Here is an 18808-nt window from a genome sequence, read left to right as displayed (position 1 = left end):
CTTGGCTCCTGAACAGGTTCATTATGTGCCCTATATGTCGAGATGCGTTCACGGACCCAAGGGAAATCACGTTAAGACAGGAGGTTCGTAAAGAAAACATTCGCTGTGTGTATTTTAAAAACGCGACTTCACATTTTGATCAGTTTTTTTTTTTAGTTTTCTTCGTGTTTTCATGTGACGTAACCATTTTAACGTTTTACACATCGCAGCTGTTTTTTTTTTTTAAACCGGAAGAACAATTCAATACGTCCGCGCCACTCTGCCGTTAAGTCTGTTAAGTCATAGCCAGACCTCACGCCGTACGACGTCACGAGTGTCGCAAAATCGCCGCCTCGTCCATGTGACGCTCCGAGCAGCTGTCGGTTCGGCTACTCGGGGATACGAGTGAGTGTGTGTGTGTGTGTGAGGGTTTAGAGGTTTGAGGTGAAGGTGTCGGTTTTAGCGGACACCACCGGGTCTGACAAACATGGAGGGGGCTGATGAGTTCACGAAGTACCGGTCTCCGCTGGTGTCCAGGTATGCTAGCAAGGAAATGGCCTACAACTTTAGCGACAGGAAGAAATTCACAACCTGGAGGAAACTGTGGATCTACCTTGCCAAGGCTGAGAAGGTTTGTAGTCTAATGGTGTTGTCTGTTTTCCTACATGGACATGGACTGTGTGTAGTCAGGTCTTCAGAGAAACAGATCAGGTTCCCTGCTCTAAATTTAGTTTGAAGGAGGATCACAACAGATCTGAGATATCTGCATGTTTGGCTGCTCCTAAACCGGTTCAGTGTATATCCACTCCCTGTGCTCCACAATAAGCAGAACATATAAATACAGATAGAAAGAAAAACAATAGTTTTAGATGCATTTGATTGAAATATTTTAGGCAAATTAAAATACTCCAAACTTTGAGAGTTTTTGAGTTTAGATCAACCAATTGCATGGATTGTTTTCTCACTTTAAGAAGACTATAAAATGCTTTTACCCATATGCATTAGGCTTCAAATTAATGATTATATCCAATATGAGAACTTTAAATGTTTTTTTCCCCATTAAAAACCTAATTTACCTAATAACATCAGTTGATGAATTAGTTATTAAAGCAGATATGAGACAGGTCAAGTGGTGAAGGATTTTCTCTCACATGACCTGGTAAACACACACTGATCACAGATGATCAGAGTCCAGCGTTTCCACATCTGCTGTGGGCTTCAGTTCAGGGCTCGTCAGGCCTGTAGCTGCCACTGGGGTTTGTGTGAGAAAATGGCATGTACAGAATGTCACAGTAACAGTAGACTGCCCCCAGAGAGACTCGGTCTTACTGACCTAAGCCCAGCTTCTTCTTCTTGAGCTTTATGGCCTCAAAGCTATTTATATTTTCTGCAGTGGGATCTTTTATGTTGAATCACTGTTTGCTTGGAAACAGCCTGGCTGTGCTCTGACCTTTTTGGGTTTTGAACTGTGCTGTAACACGCGGAGGCAAAGAGACGTATTTGCAGGGTTTCTGTAGTCCCATCACGTGACTGCTCTGATTCTGAAAGAATCCCATCTAATCAGGATGGTGAGCGTCTTCTCACGAGGACAGCACATGCTTGTCAAGAGTGGAAAAGACAGAATGATATGGGATTGTTTGATTTTTTTTTTTTTTTTGTAAAATAAAAAACTAAGCAGGAGCAACAGGATCATTTACACATAGTCATAAAACCTCTTAACCTGCGTCTCCCCTGCAGGCTTTGGGTCTGCCCATCACAGACGCCCAGACCCTGGAGATGGAGAGCCATGCAGAGGACATTGACTTCGCCATGGCGGCTGAAGAAGAGCGTAAGCTCAGACACGATGTCATGGCTCACGTCCACACCTTCGCACACTGCTGCCCCACTGCTGCTCCCATCATCCACCTTGGAGCCACTTCCTGCTACGTCGGAGACAATACTGTAATTCTGATCAGTTTTATATACACGAAACACTGTAGGTTGAATTATTCACGTGATCACGTGAGCAGCGGTTTAATGTGTGGTCTCCGACTTGACTTGTGCCTTTAAAACACATTTTCCCTCTAAAACCAGTGCACTCCCTGGGTGTTCTCTGAGTGCTTCTGTTTTTCCTCCTCAGGATCTGATTATGCTGCGTGATGGATTCAATATTCTGCTGCCTAAGGTGAGGCTCAGCTGTTTGCTACAGAACATGCACACACATCCAGTTGTGCATCTGTGAAATCAGTGGAAACAGAGTAGCTGCTTTTTTTTTTTTTGTCGGCCTCAGCTGTTTAGTTAGAGCCAACAATGTAGAAATAATAAGCACTTTTTTTTTTTTTGCAGTGTTTTGTCACTGAGCAGACAGAAGCTTAACCTGTGAGCATTGTATCAGTGTACTGTGCAGTAATTCAGTCATTTTTGACATTATAATGATTGTTTTTTTTTCCTCGCAGTTGGCCAGAGTGATTGACAGGCTGGCAAACTTTGCAGAGAGTTATGCTGACCTCCCCACGCTCGGCTTCACACACTACCAGTGAGTCTGAATACAGCTGCACATCTCTGGGGCTCTCTCATCAGAATCACCCTGTTCTCGTCTCTCTTCACCACTTGGCTTTGGGCTGCATCACTGTGTCGTTTGTCTGATGAAGGTTCTGTGTTCTCCTGCTCCTCTTTGTCCCACTCAGACCTGCACAGCTGACCACGGTTGGGAAGCGAGCATGTCTTTGGCTGCAGGACTTGGTCATGGACATGAGGAACCTTCAGCGAGCCCGTGATGACCTGAGATTCCGCGGGGTCAAGGGGACCACTGGCACCCAGGCCAGCTTCCTGCAGCTCTTTCAGGGGGACCATGACAAGGTACACGTAAATCATCCCTAATTTGGATTTGGCAATTTCATATTCTCATCAACTTATTTGTTTTTATGTTTCCTGCTTTCTTCCACCAGGTGGAGGAGCTGGACAGGATGGTCACAGAGATGGCAGGCTTCAAAAAGTATGTTCTCTACAATTCTTATTATTTAACAGGTTGAGGAGACTGGCCTGGTTGTTTACCTCATGATGTTGTTCCTGTCCTCATCAGAGCCTACCTGGTCACAGGTCAGACATACAGTCGTAAGGTGGACATAGACTGTCTGTCCACCCTGGCCAGTCTGGGGGCTACTGTTCACAAGGTAGGCTGCACATCCTGGAGACAAAGACAAATGTCTCCATCTAGTGGTGTTAAAGTGAAATTATTCAGATCTTGTGATAAACCTGGTGCGTCTATGTGGATTTTTAAATATCAGCATCAGATCTTTGCTCCATCTATCTGCTGCAGATCTGTACGGACATCCGCCTGCTCGCCAACCTCAAAGAGATTGAGGAGCCTTTTGAGAAGGAGCAGATTGGTGTGTTCACTTATTTTGCCTTAATACTGTTCATCACATCCTGAAAGTCAAAGCTGCATGAAGTTCTCTTCGCCCTCCAGGTTCCAGTGCCATGCCCTACAAGAGGAACCCCATGCGCGCAGAGCGTTGCTGTAGCTTGGCCCGACACCTGGTGGCGCTGATGGCCGACCCGCTGCAGACGGCCTCAGTGCAGTGGCTGGAGAGGACGCTGGACGACAGCGCCAACAGGTCAGCTAGACACCATCGGATACCGGGAGGTTCAGGCGATCAGCTGTGTATGAATCAGTGGGTATTGCCTCGTATTTACTCATTTCATCTCCCTCTCTCATGTGCAGGAGGATCTCCCTGCCTGAGTCCTTCCTGACAGCAGACATCATCCTCAGCACGCTGCAGAACATCACAGAGGGACTGGTGGTCTACCCCAAAGTCATCGAGAGACACATCCGCCAGGAGCTTCCCTTCATGGCCACAGAGAACATCATCATGGCCATGGTGAAGGCAGGAGGAAACAGACAGGTAGCAGGAGCGATGCCACATAGGACGTTTGGACCTGTCTTTGTCACAGAGCATGTTTGGTGTGAATGTGCTCTGAGCTCATTCCACAGCATCTTTGTTGTGTTCTGCAACATGATGTGTGTGGTAGATTCATGAACAGAACCAGCTCCACTGATTCCTTTAAGCCTGTAGTTTTTGCTCTGGGCTCCTTATTTTTTTACACCACTAAGCACTGTCTGCATTTACAGACAGTTTGTCTATGGACCGGTGAATATCTAACCTCCCTATAACTGCTTCCTCTTCGGGTATGTTTTCTGTGGTTCACCTCAGCAGCTGTTTCTTGTAATAAAAACACAATGTTCCTGGTTTTTCATATGTCAGAGTCGCTCTAAGGCCACACCTCCAGTCTGGTTTCACTGTCTGGTCTCCAGGTTTATGGAGTCCTGACACCATTTAGCTTCTAGTCGAGGGTTAAACAAAGTCCTGAGCATATTATAAGACACATTTCTTGTTCTTTTATCACAAATCTGCAAAAGTCCTTCTTTTTTCTTCTGTTTGCGAGGACTGTCATGAGAAGATCAGAGTTCTGTCCCAGGAGGCAGCAGCTGTGGTCAAGCAGGAAGGCGGTGATAATGACCTCCTGGCCAGAGTCCAGCGGGACCCCTACTTCACCCCAATCCTGGGGCAGCTGGACAACCTGCTCGACCCCAAGACATTCATCGGCCGTGCTCCCCAGCAGGTAAAACAGGAATATTTTCTGTTTCCACCAACCTGCAGAAACGAACGGTGTGTGATAATATTCTGTTTTTGCCTTTTCGGCCATGTCCCGCTCTCCTCCAGGTGCTCAGGTTCCTGTCTGAAGAAGTGCGCCCTCTGCTGGAGCCATACAAGGCTAAAATGGACGTCAAGATTGAGCTTGAGCTCTGACACACACCCACACACACACACTTTCATCATGGTGTGTGGTCATGATAAATGCTGCACTGTTCCTCAATAAATAGTTGAGTTAAATTCTGTTTCTCAGTGTTTATTTGTGCCTGCTGGATTATTTAAATTAAACTTAACTCGAACAGTTAACAAGGATAAATTAGATGATAAATTATTTTGCTGATGTTTCTTATCAGTTATCTGTATTAACAGAAGGAACCAAAGGTCATATGTGTCTAACATTTTTACAACTGTCATTGCTTTGTCATAAAATATTAATAAACACTAGTGTCAATTATTAGCCCACAATTTTACATAACATTCACGATTAATGCTAGAGGAATTCACAGACACTGAGGCCTGAATGTGTTGAAACTGAAACTGGGTTTTATTCCGGGCATTTTGTTGAAAGTCGTCCTCTGGTTTACAGCGTTTGGTCCTCGGGGTTTGGTTTCATTTAACAGAAAGGAAAAGAAACGGTTAAACAGGGGAAGCCCCGAGGAGAAATTGGAGGAACTTGTGTAAGATGTTGTAAATCTACATAACCACCAGCTCAAAGTCCAGCCCTACTCCTGTAAATAGACACAGCCATGGTGGTGTAGTTTGCAGCGTCGTTCCACCTGAACTCTGCACTTTTTCTTGTGTGTATCTTCAGCCTCCACACACCTGGAACAGTGCATCCTGCACATGAGCACCTAGATCATATTTACCGTCGATTTACTCCGATAAAAGTTGAAGTGTTTCTTTATGGTGACAGTAAAGGTGAAATAAACCTCAGCCTGCAACCAGAGAGTCCTCAGCACAGAGTGAGTACCGATGTTGTCTTTTCCTTACAAATTCTAAATAACTTCACGCTTTAATGTTCATCATGGTCACTGTCCTCTGCTCAACTTAGAATTCTCTCCTGGTAACTTTTGTTTTGAAAGGGAGAATTGACTTTTATTTTGCGAGTTTCCTCATTTCTGTGCTTCAACATGTGGCAGTGGGCGCTGCTCCCCGTCTGCCTGGCTGCCTTTGGCACTGTGGGCATTTGGACTGTGTGAGTATTTTACCCCTATTAACATTTTCTTGTTATTTAAGAGAGACTCTAATTCATAAATCTCCTGTAATTTCTCCAGACAGAAGCACAGAGGGTGTGTTCTGTACTGAGAGCTGCTGTTTTGAAGTTTTGTCAGCGTATAAAGTAACACCAGAAAACTTAAATGTTTTCATACAGATTTAAGAAAAATGTCACGTTGTTCCTATCTTTTCGGTTTTCTCTCGGCCATGAAACAATTGTTCCCTTCCCGTCAGGTGTGCTGTAGCTGTATCCAACGGATCAGTGAACCTGACAGAAGGAGTCCCCTACATCAGGTTGGTAGAACCCTCTACAGCCCTGGAGATGATGGAGCATAAATTCGGTGGTTGAACTGAACTACCTGCTGCAGAGACTGGCTTTTCCTTCATAGATTAGTGTTGAATGCTAATGATTGTGTTGTTCCCCTGTTAGTGAATGTGGCTCATACAACCCTCAGAGCTGCCTCTTCTCCCAGATCTGCAACACCTTCTCTGTTTTCGGTAATGACCGGCGTGTTTGCATGTTTTGAAGGAGTGGTGGGATCACTAATTCACTAATGTGCCTGTGTGTCGACAGATGCTTCAGCAGTCAAGTCTCTTTTGGGGATTATTGATGTTTCCTTTAATTCCCGGCTCATATTTTGGGCAGATTGAAGAATTTCTTTTGCAGGAAACTGTGTGCAGCTGTCGTCAAACTGTTTTTTGCTGAGCTGCCAGTTCTGTTAGTTGGATGTTGGCGTTTGCAGAGTTTTTCTTTTTCCCCAACATATGGATCTGGGTGTATAGAGTTAAAAAGTGACATTGTCTTTTTTTTTCCCACATCACCTTTAATGAGAACATATTCCCGTCTTTGCTATTCCTTCACTGCTCCTCTTTCTCTGTCTCTCAGCCCTGTGGATTGTGGTGATCCGTTTCCAGCAGGTCAGGGACTATGGAGACCATGGAAAAGCCAACATCGCCAGCATCGTTTTGGGATTCATCTCCTCATTAGGCATCTCTCTCATCGGCAACTTTCAGGTAACAGCTTATAAAAGTAAAAACAATAGTAAAAGAAAAAGTAAAGAACTTTCACTTCATCTTTATTTTTTATAACTGCATCACTTAGCAATCAGTTTTAATGGGGGTTCATCTTCTGGGAGCGTTCCTGGCTTTCTTCCTCGGCCTGGCCTACTTCTGGGTGCAGCTCTATCTAACCTATCGGGCTCAGCAATGTGAGGACCGATGGTGGCTCGGGCCCGTGAGGGCGACGTGCTGCAGCCTCTGTACCGTCCTGGTGATAATTAGTATCCTTCCTACCTGCATGAAAACCAGAGGTGAAAATAATATCTAAAGTTACATTCACTGTGTTGAGTTTTCATGCATGTTTTGCAGTCGTCGTGCTCCTTGACCGCTTTCCCTCCTTCAGTGTGTGTTCTCCACAACACTGGCTATCCCTCCGGAGCCGCCGTGTGTGAGTGGGGCCTGGTCACGTTGTTCTTCTTCCTGTTCGCCCTTTTTGCATCTGAGTTCAGACACATCGACTGCCACTGCCTCACTGTGCAGAAATGAGCCCTGAAGACCGACGACAGCTCTGCCCCGATAGAAAGGAACGGTTATGGCGTAAACACACTCGGCCAAACGCCCCACCCATGCACACGCACACATTGCAGATTTCCTGCATGTGGCTCAACAACAGCAGTTCCCCTGTGCTGGACATACAGCTGACATATTGTTTAGGTGTGTGCACAGTGTATCTGCATTAGAGTGAAGAGTCTCTAGTATTATTTATTCTGTTTGATTGTTTTTCTATGAGCCTTTGTCAGTAGAAGCAGCTTCTAATTGGTCTGAGTGTAGAAAACTTGTTCATGCAGCAATAAATATTTACCAACACATGATGGCACCATTTAACTATTATTCACCCAGAACAACTTAAACTGAAGAACATTAAAATATAGTCCAGCTCCAGGTGTAGAAAAATCAATCCTGCATTGTTGTCGGTCTCTGAGACTTTTTTTCCCCAAATAAAAGTTCCCATGATTCCATTCATCATGGCATTTTATACTCTGTATTACTGTATATGTCTTGAAGTGTGAAATGACCTCACGATCATTGAATACCAGGAAAAGTCTGGTTTCTTTCTGCTTGATTCTCCACCTGTCAGCTGGGTGATACAATAGAGGAGGAAGATGGAGGCATGAAAGAAACACTGGGTATGTGACATATTAAGATAAGATAAGAGATTGTGTTGCTGCAGCAGTAAGTACACAACACAGTGCCAGAAGTAGCAAGATGTGAGATAAATAAGAAATTAAAAATATTAAAAAATACTTAGTGGAATAAAACTATGAAGCTACAAAACTATAAGTGTGTAGATATGTGCCTATGACAGCAGCAGGAGGGAAAGACCTGTGGAATCTGTCCTTCCCTCAGCGAGGGTGGATCAGTCTGTCACTGAAGCTGCTCTCCAGGGCAGACAGGGCGTCCTGCAGGGGGTGAGACTCATGGTCCAGCATAGATGTTAGTTTAGCCAGGACTCTTCTGCCCCCCCACCTCCCTCACTGAGTCCAGGGGATAGCCCAGGACAGAGCTGGACTTCTTGATGACCTTGTCCAGCTTCGTCCTCTCCCTCTCTGTGATGCTGCTGCTCCAGCAGACCACACCGTACAGGATGGCTGATGCCACCACAGAGTCATAGAAGGTCCTTAGGAGTGCCCCCTTCACCCCAAAAGATCGTAGTCTCCTCAGAAGGTGAAGTCGACTCTGGCCCTTTCTGTACAGTGCATCTGTGTTATGAGTCCAGTCCAGTTTGTTGTTCAGGTGAACCCCCAGGTACTTATAAGAGTCCACTCTTTCAATGTCCATTCCCTGGATGTTAATTGACGAGGGGAGAGTAGACCAGCGTCTGCGGAAGTCCACCACCATCTCCTCGGTCTTCCTCGTCTTGATGAGGTGGTGGTTCTGCTGGCACCAGTCCACGAAGTCCTGCGTCAGTCCTCTGTACTCTGTGTCGTTGTCAGTGATGAGCCCGACAATCGAGTCAATGTAGAACTTCTGCAGAACACAGCCGTCCATGTTGTGTGTGACGTCCGCAGTGTAGGGGGTGAAGATAAAGGGGGCCAGGACGGTCCCTTGGGGAGCCCCCTCACTGCAGGTCAGGATGTCAGAAACAGTCCTTGTGAGGTAGTCCAGGATCCACTCCGCCAGGTCAAGTCCACACCAGCCTTCTCCAGTTTGTCCCTCAGAAGCACCGGCTGTATGGTGTTGAACATGCTGGAGAAGTGAAAGAACAGAATTCTCACAGCGCTGCTGGGGTTCTCCAGGTGAGCCAGAACACGGGGAAGCAGAAAGATGATGGCGTCCTCCACTCTGATGCCGGGCCGGTAGGTGAACTGCAGCGGATCCGCAGAGTTCACCATGAAGCATAGGTGGCCCAGGACCAGTCTCTCCAGTGTCTTCATCAGATGAGATGTGAGAGCCACCGACCTGAAGCTGTTGAGGTCTTTAGCGTGCAGTGTCTTGGGCACTGGTACCACACAGGAAGTCTTCCAGAGCTGTGGTACCACCCACAACTTGCACCCCCTGTTTCCATGCTTTTATTTTGAAGCACTTTGCAAAAGGCATGCATTAGAGCTCTGTGATACTGATCAATAGTCATGTTGTTCTGGTTCAGCTCAGGTTTTAGCAACACCACATGAACTCTAAAACTTTACTTCCACTTTTTTACTTCACCTGACTCGCCACTCTTCCGTACTGGTTGGTGCTGTTCTTAACTGTGCCCTTTGTCCTGTCCATTGTCTGATGTACTGTTTGTACATGTGCCATGTAGATGCCCCCTCACAACCTGAGAAGCAGCCTCGACCAGCAGGGGTGCTGTGGAGTGATGATGATGGCACTGATGGGAAAATGCAGCTCTTGGTGCTTCGCCAGCTTGTTTTTGGAAGATGCCTTTAGTTTAGACGGAGGTTCCACATTCAGCACAATTCGTCAGGGCTGTTTGTGGATGAAACAATGGAGCTTTCAGAGCTGAGCTGATAGTGGGAGAGGTCCTCCTCTTGGCTGCAGCACTCCAACTGTTTCTCTCATCCATGCTCTGTGTTTATATAAACAGATCGTCTTGAGGTCTGAGTGCCTTTGGTCACATTGATTAGCTTTTTAAAAAACTTTTATTTGTCCCTTTTATTTTTGTCATTAAAAAAAATCACTGGGGGAATGCAGGCAGGCTTGAGATGGGAACGCTGGGCCTCCAGTGTCCTGCCATGTCCCAACAGCATTCTTTCACATACTCCATGCTGTGTGATCACCAGAGGGGGGCTTTGACGAGCGGGCGCAGGGATCAGACGGACAGCTTGGAATTCTCTGGGAATTTCTCAAGTGCTGTTAGTTACCAGTGTTCCTGCTGCAGACACTTCATGTTAAACAATGGTTAAACAAACCCACGAGCTTGGGTCGTCCTACATTGTGGAAGCACCTTTTACATCACGGACAGAGAAGAATATTTGTTGTCTGGTTGATTTGGTGTGACTGTCCCTGTACAGATGGTGCGAAGGTTTCAAGTGCAGCTTATTGTCAAAATAGCAAAATGTTCTTGAATTTTACAGCATCTCATACAAAGGAATTTGGAGGGAGAGCTTCGGCGCCAATTCCCTTAACCCTGCTGTTTTCATTAGTGAGTATAAAAGGCTTCTGATAAAGTAATAAAATCACCAGTAGCGACGTGCAAAGGCTGGGGGCCCTTGATGTAAATGTCAGAAAACTATCTGGATCAAGTACTGTAGTGTAAGAGAACATGGTTCATGTGACGCCTGCCTTGTTTCTTTTGACTTTGGTTCAAGAAGGAGGTAGTAGCAGACATGCTATTCTCTAATCTCTGCTAACACCTGCTCGTGCTCTAGTCTCTCTTATCCCCTCAACAGCTCTTGGAGAGAAACAATAGCAGGGCTTTTCTATCATGCTGCGGAGCAGTCGCCTCCAAGTCCGCTATCAGACATCGGAGTGGTCACCCTCAGTCACCCGGCTTCTCTGAAACACTGGGACCTGTCAGCTCTTATCAGAGCCCAATTCCACATGCGAAGGCCACTTTATCTGCAAGACAGCTCTATTTGCCAAAGTAGAAGGCTCTGACAGGACGGGCAGTTAAGTGTTGGTTAATGAGAGGCGGTGGGTGATGGACAGGGTGAGGAGGACAGACTCAGAAGAGAGAGATGGGATTGTCCAGAAGTGAGAGGGTCAGATGCAGAGACTGATAGGGAGACGGGCGTCTCGGAAAGATGGACTGAATGATAGACAAATGAGGGAGGGAAAGAAGTGTGGGCACCAGCAGCCGTGATCTCACCCTCCTCTCCACTCTTTTGGCGGTGGCTTCCAGAAAGCTGCCCTTTCGCTGAAAAATGCCAAGCGCACCGCATTCCTCCAGCCACACAAAGGCCCTCCCTCGTCTCAGCTGCACAGGCACAATCAGACAAGGGGTAATTATATAATTAGGCTGGCTGGTGCAGACAGGGACCGTCAGATGGTGTGTTGGTGTGTCATATTTATGTTATCAGACAATGAAGAGAGTCTGGCCTTATCAGAGGAGGCAGCAGAGTGTGGGGGGGCTCCAGCTGTGGCACTTAGGGACGGATTGTCATAGAGAATAACGGTTCGATAGAGTGACCTCCAGCCTGTGGCCCTGCAGACACCACAGTGTGTGTTGTAGTGAATGTGTGTGTGTGTGTATTTGAGTCCTGTGATATTTGCGGAGGACTTTTTGGGGGCTCACACAACCAGAGGATATAAAGTGACAGGAGGTGAAAACAGATGATGAACTTACAATTAAAGAAACACATCAGACATTTACTCTTTAAATTTCAACTTTTAGCTTTTTTACCTTGTATCCTTCACACTGATCTTCATCATCTGCCTGCTCTGTTTATCTACCAACTATTAGCCACACTTTATTATGGCTGACTGATTCAGCCATTTTTTTCTTAGTATTATCTGCTGAGTCTCAGTGTTTCCATGTATCTCTGTCAGCAGATACCTCTGCTCAGAGAACCAGTGCAACTGAACGACCACTGGAGGTTATATCCAAATAGATGGGACCACCTCTGCCCTCTTGCCGAGGCAGGATCCACGCTCCCAGACGAGAATTGAGCCAGTGTCCCTCTCAGTTGGCCTCCACCCAATAATCTCCCCTCGCACCGTGGCCTTGGCTTCGGGTGTGTCTCCACTCGCACGGGACAGCACAAAATAGACTATTGTTGCTCGCACAAGACAGAGAGCCAGGGGAAAGAGGAGGGGTGGCAGTGGTGGTGAGGGGACTGGAGATGGTGGGGGCAGAAATGAACTTTTAATGATTGAGCAAAGGGCACATGGACATGGGCTGAACATGGATCTTCTTTTATAATATCAGCACAAAACTGTAACTTCTGTAATTTTGTTCTAAAACTATGGCCGACTGTGTTGTTTGGAGCATTTAAACAAACAAATAACCAAGTGTTGTTGTACACACACTTGGTTACAAAACAATATCACCTGAGGTTTAGAGGGGTCACTTTTGGACAGGTACCACTGCACAGTTATACTAACTGACCCCACTGACTAGTTGCACAGCCAGTCATTTACTGATCCAAAGGTTTGGTGAGGCTCTGGACAAAACCAGCTTTTAGTGCCCACATGGGGACTGAAGATACAGAGTTGATATCTGCCTTGTATTTACTCAGACAGGTACTGATGCAGGTGTGCACTGAGGAGGTGTTTTTTTTTTTTTTTTTTTTTAAGTTTTAGGATATTGAAAATGAGTGATACCTTTTGTGGAACTTAAACTGGCACCCGTTGGAAACCAGGGCAGTGAGGAAAAGGATGTGGATGGTTTTGCCGATTTGAGCTGTCTGACTTTATTCTAACCACATTTCAAAGTGCACTATAGACTGGTAAAGTGATTTGTAGCTTCTGGGCAAACATCCATTCTCAGGAAGGTAGAAAATCAATCCGAGATGCATGTTCTGTACTAACGTGAGGTAAAGAGCCTAAACTTGCAGTATATGCTCCTTTACATTGGATTTACTATACGTGCTATATATGATATTCTCTTTTGCTTGTGTAGTGAAAGCCATAACATGCATAAATGCACATACCCATTCTCTCTGATGCACACATGACATTTAGAAAATCCGTATTATGGTGTGTGTGAGAGCAGGAACTGTAAAGAATTTCTCACATAGCCCAGATGACTGTTTTCCTATAACTCCAGCAAACAGTCATTAGCACTTACGAGGCTCCGATTGTCTGACTCTTTGAACAGATTACTGCTTTTGAGCACGTGGAAAACAGATCTTCATACAGTAGAAAGTATCACTGTCTAGCTGCAAAAACAACCCTCCTCAATTACAGATTCTCATCCAGCTCGCAGGAAATATTCACATGCAGCTCACTGCTGCAGAACTATATTTGGGCTTTAGAAATGTTTGAGACATGAGAATCTAGTGTCTAAGTAAAAATGGCTGCTATTACCAAGTTTCTCTGTTTTTCATTATGCTGTTTTTAGATGTTGGCAACAATTTCTTAAGCTTTGTTCGTCCCCAGAGGTTTGCGTTGCAGCTTCGCTAAAGATTTTCCCGAAGAGAAAAGTAATTGGGCAGAGGTCACTGGTATTGGCGTGGACATTGAATAAAATGAAACAGCTTTTTTTTTTGGCATGTGATGTTAATTTGACCGGTGATACTTGGAAACAGTGCAATCAGTGATTTGTGTTGAGCGGTGACTGATGCAGTGTAGAAAGTGACTCAGACGACCTGTTGCCTACTCACCATGCCCAGTTAACAGAGCCAAAGAACATCATTCTGTGGATCACTTGCAAACTGTGACATTATCAATAAATCAGCTTAAACATCAGCACCAACACCCACTCACATACTGTCTGAATCCCCACTCTCCACGCTAACCTTTTGCACGATGCTGGGCGAGCTTGCCAGGACCTTTCTCTTCTCTCTAATGTCTTGACCTTTCTGTCCTGTTGGAAGAGTTCAGAGAGGAGAGACGGGTATGGCTGCTGTGTCACCACAGAGAATACATGCAGGGATTATGTAAGGGCCCTGACCTTTTGTGGTGGGCTGTGACCTGCGCTGCTCCTTTACTGCTTCAAGGATCTGTCAGACGTTCGCTCAGACAGACCCTCGAGGTCGGCGCCACTCGTGGGCTGAATTGACGTCTCGATGCAGCAGCAGTAGCGTTACAGTAGAAAGGCTCGTCACGGGCTTCTTCTGTGTGACGTTTCACCACAAAGACGTCATTATCAATGCAACACGATGCTTAATACGGCAAATCAGCAGTCCATCCTTACTGGGCTGTGATGAGGTTGAAAGCCCCCTTCCCCTCACGTGTGTTTTGCTTATTGGTTTTTCTGTAGGATGTGATTATATGAGCAGGATTTGAGGAACTGTGATCCAGCACATACACTGAGAATAAACCTTTCAGTAAAGCAGGAAGTAGTTTTGAACAACACTGGTAATAGTTGATCATGATCTGTGCTCTGGAGCGCTAGATGTTTTTTGTTAGTCATCTGAATTTGCAGTTTCAGTCAGTGGCTACAACCCAAATAGTATTGCTCTCAAAGTATTTTGCCTAATAGTGCATTTGTTATCATGATTGGACTTGTTATGTGGACACAGGCAGATGTGCATTGGACTGGCACCGCACCAGAGTTCTGTGATGGACCTGAAGTCCTGTCCAAGGCTGGGCCAGGCCATGGGAAACTTGACGTCAAAGAAGTTCACGCTCCAAAATAAGTAACCTTTTTTCCCCTCTCCTCTCCGGTCTGGCCTGCATTTTCATATTTCACTGGTATTTCCGGATGGCTCCCACATTTGCAAAATAAAGGCCATCGGAGTAATCATTATAATGTTGAACAATAATAACTGGGGGAACCGAATGAAAGCCTGGAGAGGCTTGTTGACCTTTCTGAGCTAAACTGGTCCTGGCTTCTGTCTGTGCACTGCTGAGCCCATTGTGTTCCCAGACCTTATCATTGTGTTGCAGTTTCCTCTCCCTGCTGCGTGTGTGCACGTGTGAGAATGTGTGAGTTCATGCATGTGTCCTTGTGTGCATATATGTGTGTGTGTGTGTGTGTGTGTGTGAGTTTTAGTGAACTACACCGGCGTACTACAAAGGTACAGAGGCTTGAAGAGTGATACATGCTGTTTCACACTTACTGGACCCCTCTCCCCAAACACACACATACACACACACTCACACACACACAGACCTGCTGATTTGAGTGTGTTTGGATCAAGAGTTTACCTGTTGATAAGACGGATCAGGCTTCCTAATGTTTCATACATCATTAACCTCTTGACGAGGCTGCAGCCACATGAGGTGTCTTGCACGTGGCTTTTTAAATGTTCTACATTTTTACTTTCTCTATTCCCTGTTGTGAGGCAGGACTTTTGTCGACGTTTATTGTGCTTGACAATGACTCAGGCAACAAATCCATAAATTATCATAACTTACACACATTTACAAATAATTTGAATAATGCATGATAAGAAAAATCAGTGGCTGAGGCAGCCACACTACAGAAGAGAAGAGATCGTTGTCTCTGCATTATTTCATTTCTGAATGAATATCTGAATGATCTCACACGTCTCATAGTGTCACACTCGCACAGTGAGTAGAATAGGGGCGATTTTCTTCCCTTCAAGCCTTTTTAACAGTGAGGCTCATTCATAGAAGTTAATCGTAGATGATAGCTGCAGTATTGGGGCATGAGTGGATCCAGCTTTCACCTGGACCATCACTAGAAGCAGTTTGTTCTTCACTGATGTGCATGTTATCATTGACAGCAAGAAAGAAAACCAAACTTGCCCAAAACAAAGAATTGCCTCCACCTGTTGCTCCCCCCCCTCCCTCCTCGCCCTTCTCCGCCAGCTGGTGTAGGAGAGACGTCCTATGATGTCACGGTCAGCTCTGTTCTTTCAGACAATACACCCACACCTCTGGGGTTTCCCCTGCCCTGGCAACAGGGGGAGCTGTTGTGTCCTGGTGGTATGTGTGCTGTGACTCACTGTCTCCTTTCTCCCACGCAGTCACACACACACACGTTTAAAAAGCTGCTTCCATAGTGATACACACAAACACGGTGCACCACTGGGTGCACATTGCAGTGCATGGACAAAAGAGACAGGGGTGTAGGATGTGGGGGCGGACTGATGGAGATGTTGCCAGGGGCAACTGATATCCCATCGCAGCTCTGACCCTGGCAACGCCTGTGGTTTTCTGAATCAATGGCAGTATTGATACAGATGGAGAGAGTGAGACAACAGAGGAGGGGAATGAGAGGAGGCCAGTGTGTGTGTGAAATATCTGACTTTTTCGCTGTTTCTTTTAAAGTTTATTTGCTGTGAAATGCTTCATTTGTCAGAGCTTTCTGCTGACAAAAGCCGCTCGCTGCAGAGCAGAGTAGTAAAGTTTCAGGCTGTAAAATCCAAACAACGAGCTGAAAGATGCATGAAGGAACGGTCATGGACTAATTCTCTGTGGGTTCATTTCCACTACTGACCCCTCTCACATTCCACATAGTTTGTTTTAATGATCAAATATTCATTAGTGCTGCTGTAATTTCAATACAAATTCTGAGCCTTAATTATAGCGTTTGTTAGACACCATAATGGGATATAAGGATATTTTAACTGTTTATAAAACACACAGTATTTATCCACAATAATAATTGTTCCTGTGAATACATGAATTTACTACCTGTATATTGTCCTTTATTATCTGGTCAAACCCAGCCTGCAGCCATCGGTGCCTCAAGTTAAAACTATAGAGTGAAACTAAACAGCAGCTCAGGTCACGACATCTGTGACTGTGGTCTCAGATTTGAGTTGATGCTAATGACGAACACAGCAAAAACATTTTTCTCTTCCTGTCTGTCAAGAATGTACACAGTCATATATCCTAACATCCTGACACGGGTTAAGGATAAAACTGTTCCATACAGTCGGGATCTATAGCTGATCTGGTGACGTAGGGGCTGATGAGGGAGTATCTACAACAAACTACCTCTGGCCATCAAAGCTATCCTTCTATTGTTCCCCCACACACAGGAAGCCAGGTCTGTTGTGTTATTGTTGGATGAGGGAGCTGGAATAAGGCGGTGTGTGTGTGTGTGTGTGTATGAGTATGAATCCTGTGTGTGTGTGTGTGTGTGTGTGTGTGTGAATATGATTATTATGTTCATGGGGTTTTCAAGTGTTGCACATGTGTGTATTGATCAGAGTGCTGTGTATCGCAGCCAGAGGAAGCCATCAGTGCACCGTACCTGAGTCAGAACGGAAGAGGAGCTCAAGCGGCCCTCTGCTCAACGGAACATGGAGCCGTGCAGGAAAACACCTGGGAGCCGAGGGAGAACAAACAAACCCAGAGGAGGGAAGAGGAAGAAGAGGGAGAGGAGAGGCAGGATGAGGAGGGGGCTCAAACAGAGAGAGAGTGAGACTGAGAAGCAGAGCAGCTGCTGCAGAGTCCAGGAAGACGCCCGAGGAAGAAAGAGTCCTGGTTTGTGTGTCAGTGCGACATCACCATGACTGAGCTGCTGGAGAGTCACCAGAACAGTTTATAAAATCAATCCGAGCTGCAACTACACTGAGAGTTTCCCATCCTTCCACTGAGGAAAGAAAGCCCACCCATATCTGGACCTTTAACCTACAATTTTGTAACACACCCTTTTGAAACAGTCACTGCTCTTAAGTTCTTTTGGTTGCTCTTAATAAGACATGTTCAGCTCACAGTATGGGTGGTTTCCTTTCCTTATCATACATTTCTGCATTTAAACCAATTATGTCACTAAGATCAATGATTTTTTTTATTGCTTCTAACATGTACTAATATTTTGGGTCAGGCCATCTGCAGATAAGAAGAGTCCAGGTATGCAATAAGAACAATTTTAACACGTCCCAGCAGCAGCTGGCTAACACAGAGAATCTTCTGCCTTATATCTCTACAATATAAAAATACCGGACAGTCGCATCGTCGTTCTAACATGCTGCTCAAGAAAGACGTTTATTTTTGGTTAAAACAAGTAACAAACAGGTTTTCACAGAGTAATGCAAACACAATTGGGCTTGGCCTATCTTGAGGAACTAGGCCGGGACTGTTTTTCAGACATCACGTCCTCCACATGGTTCTCTCTGACTCTCTCAGCCATGCAGCTGAACTGGGCCACTCCAAAGTTTCTTCCCACTCTGTCTCTGCAGATGGCATTGTTTCCAGTCACAATTTTCATTGTATCTGGAGTAGGAGGGGATGGAAATCACTGCTGTAGCAGACGCCAGGCTGCTTTGTACTCAGAGACCCTCATCTGCAGTTGAGATTCACTTGCAGGACTTCTTGCCTGCAAAGCCCCTTGTCCCACCCCAGTCGTCTGGGAGGTAAAGCCTGGATTTCCCCGTTTCCACTCTCCCTACCTCTTTAACAACTAACGCCTCAGCCTCACCCTCTCATTTAGCACCACTCCTTTCATTTCCTCTCCTCCCCTGTTAAATCATTATGTCCTTTTATTTAACAAGCTTCCTCCTCCCCTTTTCCTCTGTGCCCACCTGTGCCCTGATCACTCACAACTGCCTGGTATATTATCTGCACCCTGTGATATTTTAACAGCATATTTTTTACTTTGGTTTTTCACTGTGCCATTTGTATAAAACCTAAATCTGCTCATTAAAAACTCACTAAGGTTCTGGCCCTGTAAGAAAGGCCTTAGTTTTAAAGTTGAGGTCACATTTTCATAGATAAATATGTGCATGTTTGTGCCAACAGTTTCTTTCATATGTCTCTTTGCTTAACTCGAGTGCCTCTTCTAAATAGAAAGTGCCACTATCTCTTTTCCGTCTCCTCACTTCCATCCCCAAATCCACTGGATAAGTAATTGCCTCTATAATATAATAGGCAGCTATGGCAGAGATATTTAGGGCATTTTTGGATGAAGTCTGGTATTCGCTCCGTGCACCACGTCTGTGCTGTCTGAACCTGTCTGT

The 18808-nt window shown here is 45.5% G+C and overlaps 2 protein-coding genes across 2 annotated transcripts; both read left to right on the top strand.

The window, feature by feature from the left end:
* The first annotated feature begins 300 nt into the window (after positions 1–300).
* Positions 301–4853, top strand: adsl (adenylosuccinate lyase). Its single transcript, XM_026325721.2, has 12 exons — positions 301–610; positions 1717–1920; positions 2099–2143; positions 2415–2494; positions 2646–2817; positions 2907–2953; positions 3041–3131; positions 3278–3347; positions 3428–3575; positions 3683–3863; positions 4405–4581; positions 4683–4853. Exons 1-12 carry the CDS (start codon positions 467–469, stop codon positions 4767–4769), a joined length of 1446 nt encoding a protein of 481 aa, XP_026181506.1. The 5' UTR covers positions 301–466; the 3' UTR covers positions 4770–4853.
* A 291-nt stretch (positions 4854–5144) lies between these two features.
* tmem150b (transmembrane protein 150B) lies at positions 5145–7850 on the top strand. The gene is made up of 7 exons (XM_026325722.2): positions 5145–5575; positions 5696–5808; positions 6063–6122; positions 6259–6326; positions 6715–6842; positions 6931–7108; positions 7231–7850. The coding sequence occupies exons 2-7, from the start codon at positions 5744–5746 to the stop codon at positions 7371–7373; spliced, it is 642 nt and encodes a 213-aa protein (XP_026181507.1). The 5' UTR covers positions 5145–5575; positions 5696–5743; the 3' UTR covers positions 7374–7850.
* Positions 7851–18808: the final 10958 nt, after the last annotated feature.

The sequence above is a fragment of the Mastacembelus armatus genome, chromosome 8, assembly GCF_900324485.2.
Source record: "Mastacembelus armatus chromosome 8, fMasArm1.2, whole genome shotgun sequence".
Lineage (NCBI taxonomy): Eukaryota > Metazoa > Chordata > Actinopteri > Synbranchiformes > Mastacembelidae > Mastacembelus > Mastacembelus armatus.
The sequence above is the reverse complement of the archived record's forward strand: the minus strand, read 5'-3'. Positions and strand labels throughout refer to the sequence as shown.